Raw genomic sequence first — 27,279 nt, forward strand, 5'->3', positions numbered from 1 at the left:
ACAAGGTTGGGTACAGTTGTTACCTACAGCGACGGAGACAGCCCGGCGTATCCACATTTGAGGGCGTCTATGCTGGGTTATGCCGCTATCAATTTATTCTCGATGATAAATAGATTTCCCGATACCGCGGTTAGAGTAGCCGTTGATTCATTTTATATTGACGTAGCGTATAAGGGAAACGTAGCCGAGTTTACTAGTCCGGACGAGAGTTGGGGTACATGGAGAATTAAAAATGAAATACGACGCGATTATTCCCCGTCAGCAGATGTCACCGTTGAGAACAACTACTTACGCGGTGATAAATTGTCAGAATGGTCTAATGCACCATCGTGTTCTGATCCAATTTGTAGACACAAGACGGTTTATTTAAGCGGCTGTGGCGGGTCAGGAAAGACGACTCGGGCAATTGAATTATTTCGAACGCGGGCAAGTATAATCGTGCTTACACCGACCCATAGACTAGCGCGAGAGATAAAACAACGAAATGTTGACGCCGTTACTTATCACAGCTTTTTTCGATACAGCGGCGGTGAGTGGACTCCTGATCGAATGGGTGAAAAATTTATTCCCGACATTATCATCTGGGATGAGATATGTACTGTTTCGTTAGATACTTTACAAATGTTTCTTGAGTGGTTGCTGCGCGCGAATACAGCGGTAATCATGTGTGGGGATCATGGCCAACCACCACCATTTGTCGGCGAGGGTCCACATGATTGGTTGAGCGGGTTCGTAGACTATTATGAAGAAACCGATACTGATTACCGAGCACTTGATGAACAACTGCGCGAGGTTAAAAAACTAATCAGATTACAGCCGGATAGAGTTCAGTGTGAAATAATCCGCGAGGTGATTCCGGAAACGCCGTTGAATGAATTCTGGGAAACATGGAGACCAAACGATTTGATAGTAGCGAGTAGAAAGATAGTCAGAGACACACTTCAGCGGAAGTTGTTTACGTTGCATAAGGAAAAGTTTCCAACGCGCCCAGTGCCGTTATGTTATAGACCCGCGGACACACGGCGGCAGAACATTGAAGTTGAAATTCCAGGCCGGACAGAAAAACAAATTCTCGTGCTGAATGATATTGTGCTCGTTGATATCAGCGTCGTCGAGGACGCGCTACGTGCTGATAAATCCCCGTGGACGCTAGGATACGCAACAACAATACATTCCTCGCAGGGACTAACCATCACGGACACAATTGTTTGGATAGTTGATAATCGCATCGAATGGTCGAATCTAGTCTATCTTGCAGTGTCCAGAGTACGAAGGATAAATCAGCTTCGAAGAATTGTTATTGACGAAGCCACCGACGAAGCCGGCGACAAAGTCACCATCGATGCAAGCGTCATTGATAGAAAACTCTCGGGTTACCGCCAACAGGACAAAAAAAAACAGCGGCGTTTTGATATTGATGCCGAATTAATAATCTCGCTACGACAACAACAGAATAATCACTGCGCGAGTTGCAATTGTATAATGAGTTGGCGTTATTCGGATAAAGACACTCGCCAATTTACCGTGGATAGGATCGATAACAGTCTCGGTCATGTCAAAAACAATGTGAGGTTGACCTGTCTTGAGTGCAATAGACGCAACGGCGCTAGTTAAGACCACGTGGGGGCAATTGAGTATCGTTAGGTATCACTTGTAGTTGCTCGCGTGTAAATCCGCGCTGAGGAGCAGTTGAATCCAGTCTATAGATCGGTGGTCTACCAGTTGATCGTGTTATCGTTGATATGTTATGTGTGGTAACACTCCAAATAGGATCGGTAGCCCTTTTTTTACCGCCTTCAAGCTCTCCTGGTTCATATAGATATCTAACAGTGACATCGCCAAGAATCGGCTTGGAAACGCTATTTATTTTTGATTTTCCCGGTATATACTCGTATTTAATCGCGTCGCTGGGCTTTATGTTGATTGCTCGGGTAATCTCGTTATTTAACGCTGCAATTACACCTGGCAACCTTTTAACCCATTCACGAGATCGTTTTTCTTGGATGAATTCCTTCGCGTATTGATATCCAAATAACCGTTCAGCGAGAGTCCGATTGAATCGTTCAACAATTGCCTGATCACGATGTAGCGCAGTATGACCTCGTCGTATCGCGACGCTATGATGTTTCAGCGTTGATAAAACAGCGCCGCGAAATTCACTACCGGGATCAACTTGTAATAGATTTGGCCAGCGCAGAGGGCCTCTTCGATAAATTCTTTCAAACGCAGCGGCTACTTCAGTTGCCGACTTTGTTTTTAACGGCTCCGCTTGTTTGTATCGACTCGCAACATCAACTACGGTTAGCGCGTATTTGTAACCGTTGTCATGCGGCAAAAATAGTATATCAGCCTGATGAACTTCATTAGGTACGCTGACATCAAAGCGCGAGAAGTTGATTTGTTTAGGCGGTGGTAGATAGATTTGCCATATAGCCTGTTTGGATAACCAATTAGCCGCAGTGGTCTTTGTTACCTTTGCAGCGCTTGCAAGCTTACCAATTGCGGCCTTCCCCTTCCAGTATCCTCTCGGAGAATAATAGATGGATTCCATGTTGTTATTATAAACGCTATCGTTTTCAATTACCAGCGCCAGAAGCTCCGCTTCCAATCATTAATTTACCTTTCATAGCCGATTTTACCAACCATGAGGCCAATTTTTCTTTGACGGATTTATCAGGAATAGCATTTAATGCGTGAATTAATTTTACATCCGCGATATGACGCTGTTGCAGATCGCTACTTTTGTAAGCAACATCATGAGCATGACACGCCTTATCGATAGCGTTTATTGGATACTCACCGGGTTTGGGCTGATTTTGATCATCGAGTCTGATATCTAATCGTGTTCCGGGGCCACAGTAGCTATATCCTGGGAGGTGCTTTTCTCCTGGATACTTTGCCCACGGTGTTCCGGGGAGTTTTGCCAATTTGGCTGCGATGTCACCTCCTCGCTTTTTTTTAAAACATCTCCGGGTCTAATAGAAATAAATCTAAATTTCTTTGTACCGCATTGTACACACTTGCCAGTAAGGGCCGATCTGTTATTTCTTGTTGTAGCGGTTGTCATATCATTTGTACCAGTACGTACTCTACACTTCACACAATATAGATCCATAATTTATGTATAGAGATATGAATATAATTGATTTTTCGGCGACTAAAACAAGAGAACCAGTTAAGCATGTTGCAGCGTTACCAAACTCGATCCGGATGATTATCATCGGACCATCTGGATCCGGCAAGACGCAATTGTTACTCAATTTAATAATGAGATGGATGAAGTGGGATAAGTTGTATTTGGTTGCTCCTAGCGTAGATGATCAACGATGCTACGAGGTGTTGAAAGATTTCAACGAGAATGCATCAGCGATCGCTAAAAAAAATGTTATTGAGTTTATTACAGATATCAATGATGCACCGGGTATTGATGATATTGATGGCGACGTTAACAATCTAGTCGTGTACGATGATGTTATGTTAGACAATCAAAAAAACCCAGCTAGGATATTTTCCAGAGGCAGGCATAAAAACACTGACGTGATATATGTCACTCAACGATACACTCAGATTCCAAAAGTAATTAGAGACAACTGTAATATTCTTGCTGTGTTCAACGGCGTTGATACACACACGCTACGAAATATTTGGCAGACATGGTGCGGCGGTGACATGGACTTTAATGTTTTTCGAAACTTTTTTAGTCATGCTCAGTCGACCCCACATGGATTCGTAACGATAAATTTACATGATCCTCGGACACGATATCGTATCGGACTTGACCAAATATTCGGTTAAATTGTAAGATCATAAAGACTTTCATTGTAAGCAGCAGGGGGGGGGGGGGGGCGATGACATCGACGCGGTCGTCGACGTGCTTACCGGACGCTGACGACGCTGGGGATCGGCGCGCAGAAGGTGTTAATTAAACCAAATAACGATTGGACGATCCCCCAACGACGTCGTCGTTTTTTTTTTACCAGGCGCTGACGACACTAGATCGTTGAGTGCAGAAAGTAATAATTAAGCAAAATAACGATTGGACAAAATGTCCGATTCGCCCCCCCTGCTGCTAGGTCTGTGATTAAATCTTTAGTAACGAACATGGCATAAAAAAAGTAGACGAGGAATTCCCGTTGGGAAAACCAATGACTTACACTCAAATCCAAGTAATCATTTTCAAGAATAAATAATAGTAATATTAATATATAGTCTACAATCATTACCAAACATTTGCTATGTAATATGTTGCAAACAAAAAACTAATTTAGTCAAGTAGGCACAACCTCATAATCTCAATTATGTATTACCCAGCTTTGTATTTTTATGGCAATGCCATCAGTATAAATTATTATCGTAGTGGGATATCGCGGGCAGACGATCCAGGACATATTACATGGATCAAAAACAATTAGGATCTGTAGGCTTTAAATAACGTAACTATCAAGATGGTATGTACGTGCGACCATATATACATGCATGCATGCATACATACATATATACAGACAGACAGACAGACGGACATGCATGCATACATACATACATACATACATATGTACGCACACATACAGACGCATACACACATACATACACACATACACACACACCCATAAACAAAGAATATATAAGAAACTATAAACTGCCTGTTTCCCCTGAATTCCACTCTTCTTCTCCACATGGCACAGTCAACTGTATTGATCACTCAAAACTTATTTTTGTCCCGTTGATTCGAGTATAAATCGCTGAAGTATTATATATGTGTACTCCTGACATAATCAACACGGTTTCGAATGAACATTTTATTTTCAATGTTTATTTTAATTTATGTTACGCCCAGCTAGGAAGAAATAGCAAGCCTATTAAAATTATGCCTCTGGCATCGGTAAATATTGTGTTTATATCACTGCGACTAAAATGACTTAAGATATGTGGAATGCATATATTTCAAACAGAAGTCTAGATCACACCCGGCTTTCCTAAATACCCAGAGGTAAACTCAGAATGAGTTATTTACAATTGGTGTCTTCAGTATTTAATGTGCTTTCACCCAGCACTGTTAAATACCCCGAAGTATCGATAGAAGGCCTTTTAATAGTTTCGGTCGCCTCACAAATGGTTCCTTCAGAAATGGTTTCTTTATTATATGATGTACTTTCAGGATCAACATTACCTGACATATCAATCATTTCATATTCATCCATACACAGATCTTGGGTTTTATGTAATAAGAGCATGCTAGTATCAAACAGTGGATTCTGTGATGTAGCGGAATGACCTAAGAGTTCATCATTCGTCAAAGGTACCGGCAGAGATCTTTCTACTCCAAAAGGCGTAAGATATAAATCGGTATCAACTTCCTCATGCGTATGACTTCGGTCTGCAAATACAAAATGGAAAGATTCATGGAAATAATTCTATTAAATTATATTTCCAATTGCGTAAGCAACTGAGCAATCAGTTCTCGTATGTGAAAATAAAAAGTCTACCCTGTTAAAATATTGGCATTCACAGTCGTCAATGTAGGTTGGCTAAATTATATGCTCTCAATGCTATTGAAAATTTGTTTTATAGGACTGATTCTAATTAGGAAATTAAATTCACTATATTTCAAAGCAGATTGGATTCCTATATTAAACTGTGAATATTCCTAATAGGTTACGTCATTGAATGGGGGCCCCGAGTGGCCGAGTGGTCTAAAGCGCTCTCCGTTACGCATCAGAAATGGTTAATTTAGAACGAAGATAAAAGCAACTAAGGCTACACATTTTGTTCATACCTGGTTTCCATGGTTTCATCTGTCGGATGTTTTGGAGTATTAAACAGCATATCATAGTATTGATCACAGCAACCGCTCCAATGAATGTGGGTATCATGTACATTGGTAATCTCACTGTATGTATATCTATATATATTGAAAATACATGACAAATACAAATGCCAATACAAATTGGACTGTACGACTAACTGAGCTTTTGGAAAGAAAAAAAAAATATTTCCTTTTCTAAGCGCTTATATGACAAAACAGAGTGACAGATAATTATCACAGGACCTAGGTCAGAATATATTGTGCCTTAGCATGGCAAAATAATTGCCATACAAGATCATTCAGTTATTTCAAATTGTCAGTCACTAAATCGTCATTAGAATATTTGCAACAATACGTCCTGTTATCCCAAAATTTTCGAAATCTTTTCTACAGCGTCACTTTTGGTACAGATTAGTCATGCTCATTCAACAAATTTATGTAAGGAGAGTTGTAACTCAAAAACAATTAGCTCGTTCTTACGACATCCCTACATGTAAATGTAAACAAATGTCATTGGTTTCCAACTTGTTTGACCTTCCCTCAAACAAATATGTTATTTTAGTCTCGCGAGCCCATTTCCATAATTTCCAATGTATAACTATTTGTATGTTAAATTTAGCCTAACCTAGGTGCATTTTGCCTCTTTGAAATTGATTCAAATTAAAACTATTAAATCACAAACGTTTCGGATTCGTTCTAACTTCCTGTACGCAATTACCATTTTCTTGACTGCACTGTTCAATTACAAATCATTCAGTTCATATTCCGATGTTTACTAGTAGTGACTATGGCATTATTCTTTTTATATCTATTTTTTGTTGTGGGTAGTATCAAGTACCTGTTTCAATCGTAGATATTATACTTCCCTGGACTTTAATTGTGTTTTCCTCTGAAGAAGAAAATAGAAAATAGATTTAGAAGAGATAAAAAGAAATAACACACACAGATATATATATATATATATATATATATATATATATATATATATATATATATATATATATATATATATGTAGATAGTTAGATGTGTGTGTGTGCGTGCGTGCGTGCGTGCGTGCGTGTTCTTCACATGGTTTGCTTCAAGTAGCTATAGTGACCGCCATGCGTACTCTGTCTATTGAACTAAACCCACAAATCCATCCCCGATTTATATATGAATACTTTTTAACAATCTCTTTGTCTGCCTGGAAAATGTATTATATTATACGAATGAGATACGCACAGCAAATGTATGCAGAAATCTGAAATAGTTATAATTTGTTAAAGCAGCTGCGTGCCAATGATTGAATCTTTCAATATATCTGCAAATATCAATAAAACGACCTTAAGGTACGTTTTTTATCCTATGATCAAAATGCTAATTTCATTGAACAAGTCGTGTGATGAATAAATACGTATTTGTCTGGAATAATATATCCTTTATTAAGTCCATAAACACTTTTACGATAAAAGTAATGACAAATTAGATTGTCCAATATTACCGAGCTTATGTCCCAAAATATCAGTTGCTTCTTCGTGACATATTTGAAAATAATGGTAAACAAAACTCTTTCTAACCTTGAACTAAGAAATGGTATATAATAATTATTATGTATTGTCTTAGATATGATGAAAGCTAATGGTATTCATATTCTTAGCTTACAAGGGAAAATACTAGTTTGCACACGATGATGGTGTCAACAAAAATTTCGATTAGGTGTTCAAAATGACAAAATATGTGTGAACACTCCTCATAGGAATTTGTACATGTTATACGCAAGAAAAATAGGTGTGAACACTCATCATAGGAATTTGTACATGTTATACGCAAGAAAAATAATTCCTTTACAAGAGTATTAATTTGCATTATTAGTTACGATTGTAAAGCAAATATTAGACTATTTCACAAAGAGACTCTTTTAAAAAAATAACACTGCGATATGAGCCATACAAAGCATTTATCTGATTTAGTAATTACGTATCATCTAATTTCCTGTTACACGCGCTCGAAAAGAAATATCAAGACAGCTCTCATGAATAGAAGTCAAATGTACGTTATTACAATTATATATTTAATATTTTCTTTCTAAAGTTTCTTTCTTGCAATTTGCCTCATGCAAGTTCTTTTGTAAATCATATATATAAGCACAATCACTTTTGTTTTCATTTAAAGATGTCATAATTTTTATATAAATGCATTTGGTATTCCAATAGTATCACAATATCAACATTCTATATTTGCAATGAATTAAGTAATTCATTAAATATAACTTACATAACCTTGATATTAATTATCTAATGCATAGACACCAGTGACTTCACACAAACAGCTGAGTTGATCAAGAAAAGTAAAGGTCATTGAAAGAGGTGCTCACGAAAGATATATATGATGTCAGATACGATCAATTTAAAATATATTACATAATTCAAATATAGACAGTTAAATGTGAACATCTTTTTATATTCTGATGAAATAGAAATTAAAGCCAAATTTGAAAAGGTAGCCTCAGTTATAGTTTATTATTATTATTATTATTATTATTATTATTATTATTATTATTATTAAGTATATATATATAGATAGATAGAAAGGTAGATAGAGTGATAGATATCTTTTTATTAGTCTTTATTTGTAAAAATATGCCACAGGCCATGATACATGTCCATGCATCATGCGGTACAAAAGATGTTATAGTGCGTATCAAAAAGAATATCGTATTTGTAAGAATATACATGAAAGTAATAGTCATTGCTTTTTCGGATACAGGTGAGATACAAGTATATACTGCACAGTAATCAAGCACACGGATTTAAGGGTAAGCCGAAAACTTGTGTGGAGCAAGATTTGTGATATTGCTCTAAAGTCTTATGTAGCAGGAGTCTTTGATAAAACAGTTTCTCTGATCTTTAAGGCTTTTATAGTAAATATTGCTAAATTAGTCAAAAGAATTTTACTAGTATCATTGTGTATAATTGACCTAAATTTTCCTAAAGTTGGATTTTTATATAAAATGGTGCGTAAGTATTTTCTTCGTATTTCTCCATATAGCGGACAATAAAATAATAAAATGGAATACATTTTCAATGTTAACGTTACAACTTTGACACAATCGTTCATCATAGAAGAAACCTTCATATTTTCCAGTATAACCTCTAATTGGTAAGTCCCCCACTCTAAGCACAGAGATTATATAGCAAAGATCGTTATCTCCCAACAATACTAGATATTTTTGACAAGTAAATTCTACTCCCAATGTCCTATAGAAGAGCGGTCTTTCCATCGACTTAACCTCATCCTGCAACTTTTGCCTAACAATATCTTCACATCTCCGGCTGAACAGTCTAAGAAATATATTTTCAGCATTTACGCCCTGAGTACACCAAACATGGCCAAATCCAAATGTAAATAGAAGGTTTGTAACCTAGGTAGCCCAGCAATAACAATTTCCCCCAATCTTAACTGTAAATTGTAGTTTAGTTTAGGATATCTGTCTTCCAGCATTTTTAGAATTCTTAGCCAATATTTCAGAATTGTGATTAAAAAAACACAAACGCAATTCTGAAATTTTTCAACAAAATAATGGCATCAAATTATGATCCACCGAGAGTAATGTCGTCTTTGAAATATCAAATACTAAAACTATCTGAAAAACAAACGAAAATCAGCCTTCACAGCAGTTTATTGAACAAATGTGTTGAGGAGGGGATCGTTCCATCAGGTTTACGACTGAAACTGAAGATATGCATAGGAAGTGGAAATGAAAATTTCCAAAAATTCTATCGACAGTCTGTTATATAAAGTCTCGTTAAATATATGTGAGAGATTAGCAGAAGAACAAAAAATATCACAAAACGTCGGAAAACAGATGGAAAAGGTTAGGAATGAACTGAGGAAGAAACTAGATGGGTAACGTCTTTTCAGTTTCAACCAAGAAGTATATCAAAAAACAGAATCAACGAAAAATGATATACTTCTGAAGCAAAATGAAAAACTGAACAATTTACGAAATAGTAAAGAAGAGAAAAATCAACAAGTAAAGAAAACTGGAGAACAGCATATAATCCATAAACAACCGAAAAAACAGCAGCAGAAAAACAGCAAATCATCACAACAACAGAATAAGAAGCAGCAAAAAAGCAGTAAATCATCACAACAGCAGAGTAATGAACGGCAAGAAAGGAAGTATTCAAAACCCTATGAAACTACAGCAAGAAACAGTAATACAAATATAGCACCTCCCAAAATATCAGTAAACTAAAGAGTCAACATAAATAGGAATTTGGTACATTCATACAAGAATCAACATGATGAACAACAGCGAAAAACTTGACTCCCCAGGGCACAGCAAACAAGACATACGCAGAAGCCGTAAAACGGCGGGAATCAGAAACAGTGATCATGAGAAAGACACTGACAAACCTGGTAAAGATTCTACAAGGGCTAATAGATTCGACATCACAAGACAAAAGAATAAGAGGTTTCACATATTCAGAAGTAGAAGAGAGTGGAAAAAAGAAATAAACCTAAATAAACAAATTTAGAGAGGTAAGGAAACAGTGTTAAACCTCTCACGTAGAAGAATATCTGATAATAACTATATACTGTCAGGCAAAGGGCTAAAATTTTGTCCCAAACCAAAATGTCGCAATAAAATTAAATTAGCTGAAGAAATTTTTAATTTTTCTAGACGCCTAAAATTAAAAGAATTTTTTATGATAAAGCATACAACAATTCAGAGAGTAAATCGATTTCTTTTCATTCTAAAAACTGGGTTATTTTAACACAATTAAATCATCTTTTACACCACCAAATGGACGTGATTGATATTTAGCTTTATATATTGACACGATTATAAAAGAGATATTAACTGGTAATCATAAATAGCTATATCATAGTAATATTTATAAGTACGAAATTAAGTCTTTATGTAACCTAATGAATGATGACAGTATAATTATTAAAAAGGCTGATAAATCAAACACTATTGTTATTATGAATCAAGAAAAGTATGTTAAAGAAGTTGAACGTCAATTAAATGATGAAAAATACTATAAACATATTAACAAAAACCCGTCAATAGATTAAATCAGAAATTTCAACATGCATTAATGACATTGCTAAAAATAATAATTCCGTATATGAGGAATTTGATACTTTCCCTCTTAACATACGTACACCTCAATACGATTCCCTTTTCATACGTAAATTAGAATAATATTGTCTTCAAAACGAAAAGTGTAATCCATATGTTTGGTTCAGATCTTTATATGACATATTTATGATCTGGAACCATTCAACTGAAGAACTGGAAAAATGTATTGATGGCCTAAATCATCTTCATCCGACGATTAAATTTACTTATACTGCAACTAGTAAGCATGTTTCATTTTTAGATGTAAATATAATAAAATCATATTGATAACACTATCTCTACAAATAGTCATAGCAAGGAAAATAATATCCACCAATATGTGGAATATTCTTCATGTCATCCTATGTCATGAAAAAACGGTATACCATATAGCCAGGCCAAAAGATACCGACGCATTATTTCAGATGATTGTCAATTACAAAATTCGTTGAATAAATTACAAACATATATTTCCAAAATAGACATTATCCTACACATATAATTGATTCTGGGCTGAACAAAGCCCGTAATCTTACTCAAAATGAGGCTTTCAACACAGCAGAATGTAAAATAGAAAGAGATGTAATTCCTTTCACAATCCAATATAATCCTTCATTACCTAATATAGGTCGTATAACTAATAAATATTATAGTCTCCTAAATTTATCCAATAAAACCAGCGTAAAATCTCTTTACAAAATTAAACCAATTCTCGCTTATAGAACATCCAAGAATTTGCAAGATTTTTTAATTAGAACTAAACAGACAGAAAATAAAAAAGACACTTTTCGTCATCTAAATGTAACAGACACCGGTGTTCTCAATGTGCAAACATAAGAGAAAGTACTTCTTTCAGTAGTGCTAATACAAAAGAGGTATTTTCTCTACGTGATAACACTAACTGCATATCAACTGATGTGATTTATTTAATAACCTGTAAAAAAAATGTAGCAGGTAATATGCGGGACAAACACTTCAACAAGTTTCTAAGAGAATGAATAATCATCGCTTTCATATAAATGATCCTCAGTTTTCCTCTAATATTTCAACACACTTTAACACCAATAATCACTCTCTAATCGATTTTTCTTTCATGCCAATAGATATTGTGCATGGTGACATGAATACGCTCATACAAGAAACTTATTGGATTCATAAGTTAGATACTTTGTATCCTAATGGACTTAATGCCAATGCCCTATATAAAATTGTATAATTTAAATTGATGTATTGTATATCCTTTATAACAATATACTTATATTTATGACTGTCTCTATTTTATTTCAATATTTTACTAGCCAATATTTCAAAACACTTTTATATCTTATACACTGTATACTAATTATTTCTAATTTGTTATATACGAATGCATTTGGAGTAGACTTAGATGTACCAAGGATATATTTACAAAATAACAAATGAGCTTTTTCAATATATTGGCATCATAGATGGATATATATAAAGAATACAAGTCATATGGCGAATAAATTTCCTCTCAAGTCCACTGGATCCAGCAAGGGATCACGTGTGTCACGAATTGTTTACGATAAGCGCATTAAACTGACAACGATCATAGCAGTTGTTATGTTAGGAATCTAAAGCGCTCAGGCTAATTAGATACTAGTTTTGCACGGTTCGTTGTCAGTTTATTGCATTTACAGCTCTATATCATTGAATTATTTCTGGATCATAAGCTGCCACGTGGTCTATAAAGTTGCCGTTTTTATGGCGATTAGCCCATTGTCAAAATGCTGCTATAAACCCATCAAATGTCTCGCTTGCAGAGTAGATGGGTTTATAAGACATGTGTTATTGTTATTCATATGAAAAAAAACAATTGAAACCATCAAACTAAGCTAAAAGAGTGTCTCTTTTGAAAGATATCGCTGTATTTTGTACATATGATTGCACACATTAACAACATTATTATTTCAAAGATATGATGATATTTTCTGTCAAACCAGACGAACATTTAGACATAAAATATGCAAACACAATCATATATATATATATATATATATATATATATATATATATATATATATATATATATATATATATATATATATATATATATATATATATGATCAACTTGACCATGCGTTCACCCGACATATGAGGGTGGGGAGGGAACATAGAAGGAGAAAAATCAATGTCAACGAGGAGCACATGCTAATGAAATTAAATTGAACGGTCAGCTTCATGCACGTACTCAATGGATTTATACTTCTAAATGCTAAATACACCTATATACCAAAGTATGCAGATTTGAATCCTGTGTTTATCGCCAAAATCCAAAGATATGAGACCAGCGCGATCACCAATTCCGTATCCTGTATCATCTGCTTTTAAAAGTCTACCTTCGACCTTGATAAATGTCTCAGCGGGCAAGAAATACCTACTTGTATCATGAATTTGTAATTCGGTTCTTCTACGTGTGTTAGGTATACGTGCATCATAAGAATAATACTGATCATCACGCACAGACTCATCTTTGAGATCTGGTGCGTCCATGTCAAATGCTGGGCAGGATACACGTTTGAACATTTTATCATAATTGTAATAGTCTAACTCGAAGACCACTTCCTGCTATCACACAAGCAGTAATATTTAGTTAAATTTTTTTTCTGATAGTGGCACACCAGCCAGCTCTCCTAGCTTTTGATCTGCGACTTGATTTATTATTTTACTGACATTTTCAGGCATAAATTCAGTGTGCTGGCCAGTTTCACTGGTCGCTGAGGTTTTCATCATATTAATCGTGTTAGTCTTTCTTTGATTTCCTAGAACGCTTTACCAGCAACATCACCAGCAACACTAATCCCTTTATCACGAACAACGTCAATAGTCTTCATTCCTAGTTGTATTCCAATCGGTATTGCTTTTGGGGCTATCCTTCTGAACAGACCCTGAACAACACCGCCGAGCCCATGTTCTCTATTGGTCATTTAGCTGGCTGCCTGACCAACCAACACAGTGAGAGACAAAGAAACAGAGGGATAGCAGACTTATGTATCTTTAACATTCAAACACAGTTTGTAACCTTGTTATATAGGTACAAAAACAAGCATAATAAAACAAAAGCGTTGAAAGATTGCAATATGTTCGTGCCGCCTGACCGATATATTTACGGTACAGAAAGCTAAACGCTCAGCATTTAGAGGATAGTGTTAGGACTGGTCGGACTGGTGTCAGGATAATGTGACTGGGTGGGACATCATGCTACATGTGTGCGGCATGATGCCCCAGTGCTAGACATCCCTATAAACTGCACACTGCAGACATCGTAGGGATATGACTGAAAAATTGTTAAAGCTACGTTAAAAATCCTAATAACACACACACACGGTACAGTGTCAACAATCTATTGCAACTTTGTATAATTTGTATTGTAAACGCTGTAGATATGTCCCATGGAAGGTTTACAAATACCATTACCAGCACCTACGCTTATGTAGGTTACATGCTTTAAGTTCAAATTCACGTGTTTTATCCAGTTCAAAGTTTGTTGTTTCTCACCGATTTTCATGTATTTTTGTCTGTTATGCATGGAAGAGAGAGAGTAGGACAACACCAAACTTTCCAACACCCCTCCTATCAGGATATCATACATTGTTCCATTTGTCTAGTGTAATATATTTTAGACCTTTATTCCACAGTAATGTGCAATTCATACAATTCAAACAACATTGAAATGTTAGTAAAACGAACAATTTCTTTCTTTGACATAATTTAGTTATATTCTTAATTTTTCCCATTAGTTTCAAATAGATAATGACCCATTTTTCATTTTAATTACCAAATTATACTTCCCGTGACTGTTAATATTCTCATATATATATATATATATATATATATATATATATATATATATATATATATATATATATATATATATATATATATATAACACATTAGATGTAGTAAGAGACATGCCTCTCTAATCAGTAAAATACATTTGCCATTCCTACCTTCTACAATCAATTCTTTGCTGCCAGGTATGGTATTTTTATGTACGGTTTTAATGGTATATAGTCCTGCATCAGAGTGTCTTAAATTCATCAATGCGAACGACATAAAACATTTTAATGAGTCCCCGCTGTAAAACAACCGATGCTGAAAATCACTCTTAATTTCGGGAATATTGGTTGGTGGCACCAACATCATTACTTCCTGATTCGGATGAATGACCAGCAGTGTGCGAAGAATCCCTTGTTGATTGTAAAACCATCCGATTCTCGTGTTTTCTTTAACAATTGCACGAATGGGTTTATCTGTTATGTACAAAAGTGCATTTTTTATTGGTCTTTTCTCATTTCATTTTAACTTCTAGGTCATGTAGTTTAATGAAAATGTCATGTTCGGTTTTATTCTGTTAGTATCAAATTTTTTGCAAACTCGGTGGAACGAAAGACTCAGGACCATGTCTATTAAATCATATTGATAATGAATGCAGCAATTGTAACTGAATTGAATACAGTAGTAGGTTTTACCATTAGACACAACAAGTATTATAAAATGTGCATGGCTTGTCTGGAAAAGTGTTTTGAAATTTCACTGTTTTAAGGTTGCTGCAGTAAATATGGAGAACGTAGCTAAAACATAACAAAACTACTCTATATTAAAGACCAAATCTCTACCATAACGTTCAAAGGTAATCCTGATGACCATGATACATTTTCATTATTATGATTCCTTTTGTTCAAATACCTTTGATGTCGAGGAAGCATCGCCCTACTTTATCCCTGTCAGTTGTTACCTCGTACAGACCGGCATCCCTCTGGGTGACGTTTTCGATAGTAAGCATGTAGACCATATCCAGATCGTCGCTTGTACACCTCAGTCGGCCATACCAATAGGAATCCATCAATATACTACAAACAGACCCAAGCAAGAGTGCAACCAAATGGTCGTAATGATTTGTTCTGGATTGATATGATGTTTTTCCATATTTCATGATGATGTTTTCTCCAGCATAGCCTAGCTTTACTTCACTTGATCCTGGTTCATATACAATTAGATACTTTCCAATGAATGCATCAACTCACCATTGTGAAAGAACAATCATATTTATAGGTATTATTAATAGGTATTGCTTAATTTTCAGTATAGCAAGGAAGTCAAACTTAATGTCGAAGAAAAACGTAACGATGGTGAACATGTATTTAATCTCCAAGTATGTTACATATATATATATATATATATATATATATATATATATATATATATATATATATATATATATATATATATATATATATATATATATATATATATATTAGTAGTAGTAGCCAAAAGAGTTTACGTTAGTTATGATAGCTTTTCCTGACCGGTGATTGGAAACAGTGTGTAGCATGTGCACGGTAAATGTTTGCGGTATAGGCTAAGCGTTGTTAGAATCTACTACATGAAACTTCCATGCTGTAAATTTATCTTATGTAAACATCAAAAAATCAATTGCTATGCCGTTGAGCTTGTCATAATTTTGTATTTACTCCTAATATTGTAGTATGTTTTGCCCTATTGCATTTTATGTACATGGCCAGTTGAAACAATCTTTGGGTCAGAACTTAGATAATCCAGGCAAAATATCATACTTTGGAAGAAAATTAAGCAAATTTACGTTATGTGTTTAAGAAGAATAAACAAGTTATTTGAATGTTAATTATTTACGCATATCTAATTTCAGGAATCTTCATTCACATTTTAACGTTTACTAGGTTTACAAATTATGCATTATGTTTGTATGTATAACGATTACGTAACAAGTAAATGCAGTAACCCAATGTTTGGTGTTATGTGTACTTCAGAAAAACAAGTATTGGCCCTGTTATACAATACAATTATTATAATACAGCTGCAAGCGAATCATATACTCAATCCAATCACTCCATTCGCTCCTGGAAACAATTTTATCGACATTACACATACCAAGAACGGATAATATCAACCTCCATGATCCATCTTTTGTTTTACGCCCGTCACTTTCGATCTCGTGTGAGGCTTCTTTACTTGTATATAAACTCTCTTCTATTTGATATAACCCTTCATCTTCCCTGCTGACTTTGTCGAACATTAAAGTCACTTCTTTTATGGTGTGATTATATTTCATGATCAATCGTCCGTTCTGGACTGTTGTATGTTTGTCAATTCTTCCATCTACTAACGTCGTCAGACGGGTACTATTGCCCCTTGTAACATTGATGAACAGAGATGAACCATTCAATGGCCATGTTGCAATTATGACTTTTTGTCCAGCTATAGCGTCTACTATATCGTCGTCATAGTCATTTAGATTGTGACCTGCAACTTAAAATAATAGATATATTAACAATTAAGATACACATCATAATGGTAGGGGGTTACATTTTGTTCGGCTTTGTTTGTTTTGGTGATTTTTCGTCAAAATGGAGATCCATATATTCAGTGTAAGTATTTTTTCCACTTAATTGAGATGTACAAAATAAAAGGATTGGACCCTCAGAAGAAAACAAACGATTTGATATATACTCAAATATTTTCACGAAACTATCACTTTCCTAAGTTAGTGTAATTATTTGTTGAAATTTTATCCATAATATTCAGAAATGTCTGATATTTAAACTTAATATTTATAACAAATAAGAAATGATTTATAAATCAATGACTCTAAATAAGAATAAACAGACATAATAATCCAGTGATCACTGACTTAGTTTTACTACTCTGTGTTAAGATCAATAAATACTGTCTTTGAACACTTCATTCGATGGACGATTATACCAGACATTAACGATTGACTGCTCGACATACTTTGTTGGCGCAGACGCTTACTCAAACTTTTGTATAATTCGTGCATGATATTCGTTCTAAAATCAACCAGAATTATCTGGTTTTCATATTACCTTTTGCTGACAGGAACAAGCAAATGAAAATATTCCATTGTTTCAGCAAAACCATCTTGTAATCGTAGGCAATAAATCCACCAATGTATGTTTCCCCGTTCTTCGTTTGACCCTTTCGAATTTCTCCGTAAAATAGGAATAATTGATATATGATTTCTTCCAATAATTCCTTGGTATCTTTCCATACGAGGTCAAGAGTTATGCATGCGTGTTTACTGTGCACATTTAGGGCTGTAAAGAGATCATTAGTCTCTAAGTTGCTACATAAAACACATGAATAAAAATGCCAACCGAGTTTAAGTAGATATTGTCTGAGACTCCACTACATATACCCAGCTATACACGATGTAATTTTGTACGTGCCTTCTAACGCCACAATATAAACAATAGGTTAATAGTACATGGACAATATTGCGTCTTCAAATTGTAACATTGTCGTTAATAAACAATAGTGTTATGACCTCTGCTGAGTGCGTGTACGTTACATCCGACCCATTGTAATGGTCAGGGTTGAAAAGATATTGTATGACAAGCTGACTAAACGATACAAAAACAAAAAACACTATTCAATTTGCACTTAAATTACCTCTATATAGTTACATTGATTTCATGAAATATCAATTGCTAATGTGCTAGAATAAATGGGATTTTTGTTAAATCTTTGTTGTTAGCATTTACAAGCGCTCGCCATCATTTGCTCACTGCGCCGTCTTCTTACTGAACGTCTATGCTAACTGTATACTGCCTAAATTAATAATTAGTTGGTCATCCTTTTGCACAGTTACTAGACTCTCTCTCTCTTTCTCTCTCTCTCTCTCTCTCTCTCTCTCTCTCTCTCTGTGCAAAAAGTATAGGAAAAGTAAACAATATCAAAACTTGTCCCAGCTAGAGAACTCTGTGGATAGTCTATGCTTAAGTGTAAGTAAAATGTATGCTGTCGAAAGGTTTTTATATCGAAAAGTAGAACATAAACTAAATCTTCCTTTAGTTCATTATTAAGACGTCTTTATAATTTTAAACTTCCAGAAACAGTTGTGTTCAGTCAGATAGTGTATTTCCCGGTAGAGGTTTCAATCCCGTCGATACTGGAGACTTTTCTTTTCTAAATGTAGAAAGGTAAATAGCATGTGGCTTCTAGGAAATCTCAGTGAGGCATGTTTCACACTGCTTATAATTATTAATAACTTGTGGAACGCATGGTACGATTATTATGGCTCCCTCGTGTGAATGAATAATTGATGATATGCATTGTTTATTTTGCTGATGTATAACAACATAATTATTACATCATATTCAAGTAGGGTTAAGATGGTTAATATTAAAAGAAATATTCGTCCTATAAGAATCATTACATACAGTTCATCAAGCTATGGCACGTGCAATGATCATACCATATTAATTATTTGCCGAATGTCAATTGAGCAGGTAAAAGAATGCAATACTAATTGTATGTTACTCATAAAAATAAAGTGTGGATAGTTCTAAAGATTGTTCAGATCTGATCGTGATTTTCTATCCATCGTTCCATATATCGGTTTCTCTATTTCTGATGCATCTGGATCAAAGTTAATTAGATACGTTAGAACAATTACGTTCAGCCAATCCGACAATGTCAAAAAGGTGCGGGACGCAGACAAGACTCGGTTGTTTAGAGATATTTCATTTTTAAGTAAGATAAAACAGGAAAAAATATCAAGTAGCAATGACTGTCACGCTCACCGTGTGCAACAAATATTTGGGAAACGTGAGCTCTTAACAAGATTTTATGATAACATTGTTAGCTTTTTGTTTCCAAAACTACAAATGGAAAGAACATTTCAGTATTTAGCCGTAACAAAAGCCAAACTACTGTATGGGTGAGTGGGAGATTATCGTTAAGATACGTTTTAGGCATTTCGTGCATAGGATTTCAAAATATTATAGTCTAAAAACGAGCCACACATAAAGTTATACAGTATACAGCTTTTATCGATCATTACAGCAGACAATGTGTTTCTTTTGCTACTTATATGTTGTCCTTTCCTAACCTTGATTAAAATGTTGAAAGGATTGTTTCAAAATAAGAAAAGCAATCTCTAACGATTTCAAATTGATAAAGTATTGCTTTATTATTTCAGTATATATGACACACGTTTGGTTATGTCTGTATATACCACACACTTTTTAACACCTGGAATGGTCGTCGTAAAGTAAATGTGCATTATTAAGGTGTCGGTAGATCTCATCAGACTTCTGCAATAATAAAATACTGTCTTGTATATAGATCTAAACAAAGTAATACATACACTTTACAATATTTAATGCCAATGCACTTCTGGAAGACAATTATGCAGTATCCAATTCACTGTATTATCAGTAATAATCCGTAATAATCAGTGTATAGCACATATTCAATCCAATATATCTTCCATTTCTAAATTCAGCTTTATTATATTATGATCCGGGTTAGAATTAATGCAATATTTTTTGTATTGATTTATCACCTGGTCCTCTATGTTGACACTGTAAAACAGTATACGGTCTTATTTTGGCTATGAACGTATACCATTCAATCTTCCTCAATTGTTGTAACGTTGTTTTTACCTTCACTGGCGAAAATATAATTTTCACCATTTATAAATGACAGATTAGGTGATTATATCCTGCTACGACTGTGACTCTTAAACTATGTTACCAAAATCTCGAAACTTACAAGTTTAGTGAACTCAGCAATTAAATTTATTTCTCTAAGGTACAAATTAAAAAAAAAAGAAACTTACAGTATTGTGAAATACATCCCAAATAAAAACATATGATACCTCAAAAATCCTATGGAATATGGTGTTCCGAATCAATTCAAGATTTGATTGTGCTAATGTGTCAGCAGTCTTGAATAATTCATGTACCAACAGTGTTGATGTATTACAATACAACATTACAATACAACATATCATCCTGAATGTCTTAGAATAACGTCACAATAATCCAAACATAGAGGTTTTGTCCAAACATTAATGAGCAACTTGTGATTCCAATTAATAATTTAGACAAATGATTCATCTCAAATTATATCTAAGCACAACAACAAATGATTTAACAGACTAAACACACAACTGGAATGGATAATTTTGTTTACCACAACTTTATATAAAAACCTAAAGCACAATAAAATAACCCGGATGTGGGTTACAGACTCGTTTCAAGAACATTCTAAGTGTGTAAATAAGGCTACACGTAAACCCTTGAAATCAAATGTCAATAACCAGCTTGTTTATAACTTACAAACAGGATAAAAATTCATAAACCATCGAATAATTAACATTAACGAGAACAGTATATCCAATGGCCTGTATTAATAGTTGATTGCATATGTACTGTATATTGAATTCATTCATTCACATTTGACTTTGATCGCATTGGGTTAGTCTGTGTCAACGGATTATTAAATCAACTTGGTACCAAGATATGAGCTGACATTATTTTAATTACACGGGACGTGTTTGCTTTGGTGTTATGATGTGCAGTAAATCGCTGGAGTCTCCACGATACTAACAGGATAAATTACTTCAGAACAAAATTCCCTTAACTGTTTCGTCTTTGCTAGATACCACTTGTAAAATCTGCCTATTCTTGCAAAATTCTTTTATGTCTAAGTTACACTTTTTTCTGGTAGCCAATATTAATAGTTAAACTGTGCAAATGTTCAGTCCTAAATCAGAAACAAAGTATTATTCTATTAGTATACATCAAGCAATAGTTCCAACCACCGATCCATTAGAACTTCATCATATATTACAATCACAATTTTTTCTTTACCGGGGGAAACCATTTTAACATCTTAGTATCACTGAACAAAACAACTTTGAAAATAACGCGACTGTGCAATCAAAATGTTTATATATAGCGTCTATATTTCTACAGTTATACACCCACGGATTATAATGTTGAGGTGTTCTCCCAAGTTCATGAAATTGATAGTTTTGTTGGAATTGTTATATGAACAGCATACACATCTTCAGAACCAGTATTGCCTGGGCCCCATATAGTCATTTTCTCAATTTATCACTCATGATGGCGAGTTACTTTAAGTTTGTCCAAACCTATATACGAAACCACAAATCTATGAACTCCGTTGAACATTAATATAACATCATTTCAGTAAGATATGGTGAAGTCTTTCATAAGCGTTTGGCCTCAAATTGCTTATAATTACACTGTGGTCATTTTAATTCACATTCGTATCAATTGAGATGAAGAAACATCCCAGTATTATCGACATATTTCGCTTTAGATTTGTAATTCAAATTCGTACACTATTCACATGCATTACTTCTGTTAGTGATGTATGTGATATAATGATAGGAAGGAATTAGATATTTAAACCTATCTGCTGTATTTCCTTCCTTCTTGTTAGCCTTTATGAATTAACCATACGTCAATATCTTTAATATTTTTGTCTCTAAACAACCTTCAAGCAAAACTACTTTTTATTTTTTCAAATTGGACCAAAATGCCAAGAAGGTAACTTCAACAAACAAGGATATAAATTACATAGTGGCAGCAGTTAGCACTTTGCTTGATCTTCAATAATATAATAGTAGCAGGAAGATTTTTTTTGGAGCTATAGCTAACGGTCTTGCAATTACACATAGCAACTATACGTTCAAATTATATTATCATATTAGATTTGTTGAATAAAGATTTAGACACAATATGTCATGGGACATATGCAGAAAAAATTAGGAAATTCAATTAAACAGATTGCCGACACTGAATTCAATGAGAGAATGATGGAAAAAGGTTTGGCTAGTGATATTGTAAACAACTTGTATGATGCATATGCTCACTGCGCTATGCTCCAATAGCTAATGAGTTTTAGCAATATCCGAACGCAAAATGAGTTCATCCTTGGTTCACTTGTAATAAGTATGGCGTGTATGTTTACTTCTTGATAGTATGCAAATGTTTCTTCCGCGCTTAATTGATTAAACTCCGATCATTATTAACATCAAAACAGAAATCAAAGTCTTTGGTAGCTATGTATTATAAAAAGTGACAAACAATATTAAGGACTACAGATCGTAAAATTTCAATAGACATATTCATTATAACTTTCTGTATTCCAGACTGTCTGATTCGATTGTCATAGTAACATGAATAATCTACCGTTTTAGCTTGTCTTCAGGAAAATGTAATGGAACACGGTTAAAACCGATAGAAAAACAAGCATCTTTTGCTTTGTTCCAACTTCAATAAATTCTAAACTCCAGATATTCTGAGTTGCCGTTACCGGACAAAAGGTATCGTAAGACCACCTGAACAAACTCTAAATTTACACAATGCTAAAACAATACGACAGTATACAAAACAAACATTATCTCGACTTGATCCTTAAACTAGATATTCTGGTTTATGTAATTCATGTTCCAGATTGCAATTCTATTGTACAACATTTCTAATGTCATCAAAATCTACGTTTAAATAATTATGTTCTCTCTCTCTCTCTCTCTCTCTCTCTCTCTCTCTCCTTCTGCAGGCCTGCCACTAAATGTTAGACTCAAATTACTACTTTTATGAATATGTATGTGTCCGTTGTATACCCTTGTACTTGTTCTCATAATGAATTGTTTAGCTTTCTACCTCACGGTAAATGTTTCCGTTGCAATACATGTTTTCAAGAACAATTCTGGCAGATGAAATCGTTTGCGAACTGGATAAACTAATCTGAAAAGATTACCTCTACTAAATTTGCAATATCCAAAGGCGCAGGTAAATTGTTGATGATTTATGAAACATAAATGTCAGAGCGTAATGTTGCATACTAAATTGTGTCCAAAATATATTTGTTTCAGGCGATGGCTTTTATTTCTATCCTTTTGCAAATGTTAAGTTTTTAACTGAAAGTATTAAAGGAAGGTAGGTCATGATTGTTTTATATTTTATACAGGTCTTACTCTGCATATGTTCTAAGGTGTAATATTTCCTGTGTCCTTTAGTGGAAAAAAAATCTGGTCACGTGGTATATCGTCATAACTTTAATTTTGACCAAAAGAATAAGAAGATACATAAAAGAGATACACTGCTGAATTGGTATAGTTGGACTACATTTACTTCGGAAGCATCTGGGCTGTATACCAGTGTTATCAGCCTAGTATTCAGAGAAGGTAGAGGCAAATTCAATATAAGTCACACAAATCGAATACAATATGTATTTCTGTTGTATTTCGTGCTGCAGAATCATTGATTTCATACGATATTATTGAATCCAACAAACCCTAGCCACTTAGGCCTCCGGAGAGGTCAGCATACATACATACATACATACATACATACATACATACATACATACATACGTACATACATACGTACATACATACATACATACATACATACATACATACATACATACATACATACATACATACATACATACATACATACATACAGTGTGTAACTGCCTTTGAAAAAATCATTAAAATATTCAAGCAACATATTTATCACTTGAAAAGGGCATCGAGACAATAACTGGCCAAAGCTTTAAAACATCAAGTTGAACCTATGATACAGACATTTCAGAGAATGTCACAGAATTAGGCAAAGAAATAACTTGGTTTTGCCCTGGAACTATTCGAATATTTCTCGTTGTACATGCGTACAACGTTATCTAGGTGAATACGTGTTTTTCCAGGTAAGCGACTGTATTAACATGTACCTCGCCAGAGATTACTTGTGACGAAGTAACATTACTAACATGATATGCACGGGTATTCTACCCTGACTTGTGCTCACTCTCCTATGGATTTCAGCAAGATCAATTTCTAAAACCGACACTGGTCGTTTTGGATCACGTCAAGGAGTGTACACTCTCCATTGTTCTCCACTCATAGGGGTAAGTGTTAAATTTACATTTTTATTTGATATGCGAAACTTATTCGGTTTGTAATGTCTTATTGCGTAATAATGCATTTATTACAACGCAGATTTTTGAATTACAAGTCATTATTAGAGGTTAAAGTATTATCATATCTAGAGATTATACGGAAACTTATTATGACCAATTTGGTTTTATTGTAGCTGATTGTGTCTGTCGCTGTGATTGTGTCTGTCGCCGTGAAGTGTGATTGTCAATTTGACTGTGAATATGACTAGAGCTGACGGAAGATGTCTGAAGCTGTCTAAAGTTGTTTAGAGCTGTCTGGAGTTTCCAGAGTATTTAAGGCTCCGTGCTGTCGATACGTATGTATGTATGTACGTATATCTGTGCCACGGACGTAGACGTGGCAAATTAAAAATGGTGCTGTATGCTGTCTGTACATGTGTATACGTATGACTGTAGACGTGGTGGATTTATAAAGGGTGCGAGCGGCCGATAAGAGTGTGGGCCAACCCAAGGAATCGTGCGACTGTACAAGGGGTCTTGAAGCATACGTTTGGATCAATTGTTGTTCCACTGCATTTTTATATTCATAAGATTATTTTGAAGCTTAGTTGTGTTCATACGATTATTTTGAATCTTAGTTGTGTTCATAAGATTATTTTGAATCTTAATAGAGTTCAAATTTGAAATTATGTGAATCTCTCTTATAGTGTAAAATACTGTTTGAAGCGTATCTGCAGTCCATGAGGTTTCTTGGATCTGTACTTCATATTGATTTAATATTTTGGTTTATTTTCAATGTGTGAATGTTGTGTAAAGTGGTTTGAGTCAATAGTATGTTGAGAGCGTGAGAGAATCATTGTATGTTTACATCATATATTTTTCTTTATTAATTCATTTCATAAATTTCTATCTTTCTCACATTGTGTTTGTCTTATTCATTTTGTCCAAAAACCCACTCGGTTTCTGTTCGGCGACACTCTGTATGCGTAAGAGTTCCATATCTTAGTTGAAATGCCTGCGTTACGTTTAAACAAGTATAAGATAAGCATTTTTCTCGCTGTCATTTATCATGGCAGTTTACATCATCCTTAAGTTAATTCAAAGTTATAAGACTGTTTCCAAGTAAAGTTTTCGGTCGTACTCCTTTACGTCTAATACAACGTAGTGTTCCACTTAACATTAAACCTTCCCAAGATATCACAAAACATTTATTTGTAGAAACCATCATCCGTATGCTTGAGTGACTACAATGCCACTATCAATTATCAATATCGTTCTAATCTTTTAAGTCGGTTCCAGGCATTATATTTTGTTTCTTTCTGCTACATATCTCTGATTCCAGATGTATCTTCATCCTCAAATATCTGGGGAAAGAAAGGATTTTTATTAATTTGTATTAAGTTACATTTCACTCATATATTAGTTACCTTGCAAGATACAATATTCAAAAACTATTGCGTTGAAATAATATTCAATATTGCATAAATACTTTATCAGAATAATATACATCATTTGTATAAACGTTACTCCATTTTGAATATATTCGCATCCTAAAACATAAAGGTAAAGTAAAAGGTATTTCTTATCACAAATAGCATGTGAATCATAAGATAGAGACAGGGTTAGACATAAAAAGAAAGAAACAACGCGAAGTGCAGTAGAGTGGGAATTATTCAGTATTTTGATAAAATAAATGCATGAACATGATGAATTAAGAAGATAAAATAATATAAATACAATGGGACGAGAGAAGCATAGAATCCACACCCCAAATACTAGTGCTAGTACAATACATTGACCTGACATTGTGTACGGGCTTCACTCCCTCACCTCGAAGTTGCTTGGAAGGATTCTAATACTAGATCCTGGATTTAAAATTGTATTTCTTTCAAAGTATTCAATGAATTAAATCACTAAAACTTATTAGTTGTATTTTTGTCAGGAATAGCAATTATAATTGTGTTAGAAAAGGAATGCTCCATTCAGATACATTCGAGTGGCATTTGCACTTTCACGTTTGTTTAATTTAAACAATTTCAAGTGACCTTACCTTAATGTCTTCAGTCGAGCTCCGATCCATTGGAGTGGTGGCTGTTTCGTATAAATCGTCTTCTTCTGTTCCCCGAACAAGCTCATTCCTTTGACTTGGTGATGCTGTTACGTAATGCAATGCAATGTATTTCACAAACTCTCAAATAATTACTGCAGTCAACAATATTCTTTATAAGAGCATAATAAGTTATACAAATATATTGTGTTGTCAAGCTAGCATTTTCACCTGTAAATATAGTGCTGCTTCAGAAGTTCAAACAAAAGAGGGGAACCAAATTACATTGACAAACAATAAATAGCACCATAATCTCTTAAAATTATATTATTGTGCAAAACTGCATCAAACTCTGTTGATTGAAATAACTGAATTAAACCATACATACCTCGACACGACTGAGTCTGGGATCTAGCCGAAACCGAAACGATTTCATCGTTTTGCGAAGTTTTCAAAGGCTCAATGCTAGGTGAAATATCGACCATTTCTGAACCACATCCGTACAATCCGTAAAAAACGTCAGTCCCACCCGTACCGACGAAATTGTCTGAATCAAATTCGGAAGTTAATACTTA

At 34.5% G+C, this 27,279-nt stretch overlaps 1 protein-coding gene across 1 annotated transcript in view; it reads right to left on the reverse strand.

The window, feature by feature from the left end:
- Nucleotides 1–4,974: 4,974 nt before the first annotated feature.
- The window catches only part of LOC149796765 (uncharacterized), a 28,016-nt gene continuing 5,711 nt past the window's right edge, over nucleotides 4,975–27,279 (reverse strand). The window contains exons 7-10 of the mRNA XM_089960272.1: nucleotides 27,093–27,251; nucleotides 6,642–6,692; nucleotides 5,774–5,899; nucleotides 4,975–5,374 (exon numbers count right to left, since the gene is read on the reverse strand). Coding sequence (XP_089816398.1) covers nucleotides 5,004–5,374; nucleotides 5,774–5,899; nucleotides 6,642–6,692; nucleotides 27,093–27,251 — 707 coding nt within the window. The 3' untranslated portion in view covers nucleotides 4,975–5,003. The remainder of the gene's footprint in view (nucleotides 5,375–5,773; nucleotides 5,900–6,641; nucleotides 6,693–27,092; nucleotides 27,252–27,279) is intronic.

This window comes from Sinohyriopsis cumingii, chromosome 6, assembly GCF_028554795.1.
Source record: "Sinohyriopsis cumingii isolate HCF-2022 chromosome 6, ASM2855479v2, whole genome shotgun sequence".
In the NCBI taxonomy this organism is placed as follows: domain Eukaryota; kingdom Metazoa; phylum Mollusca; class Bivalvia; order Unionida; family Unionidae; genus Sinohyriopsis; species Sinohyriopsis cumingii.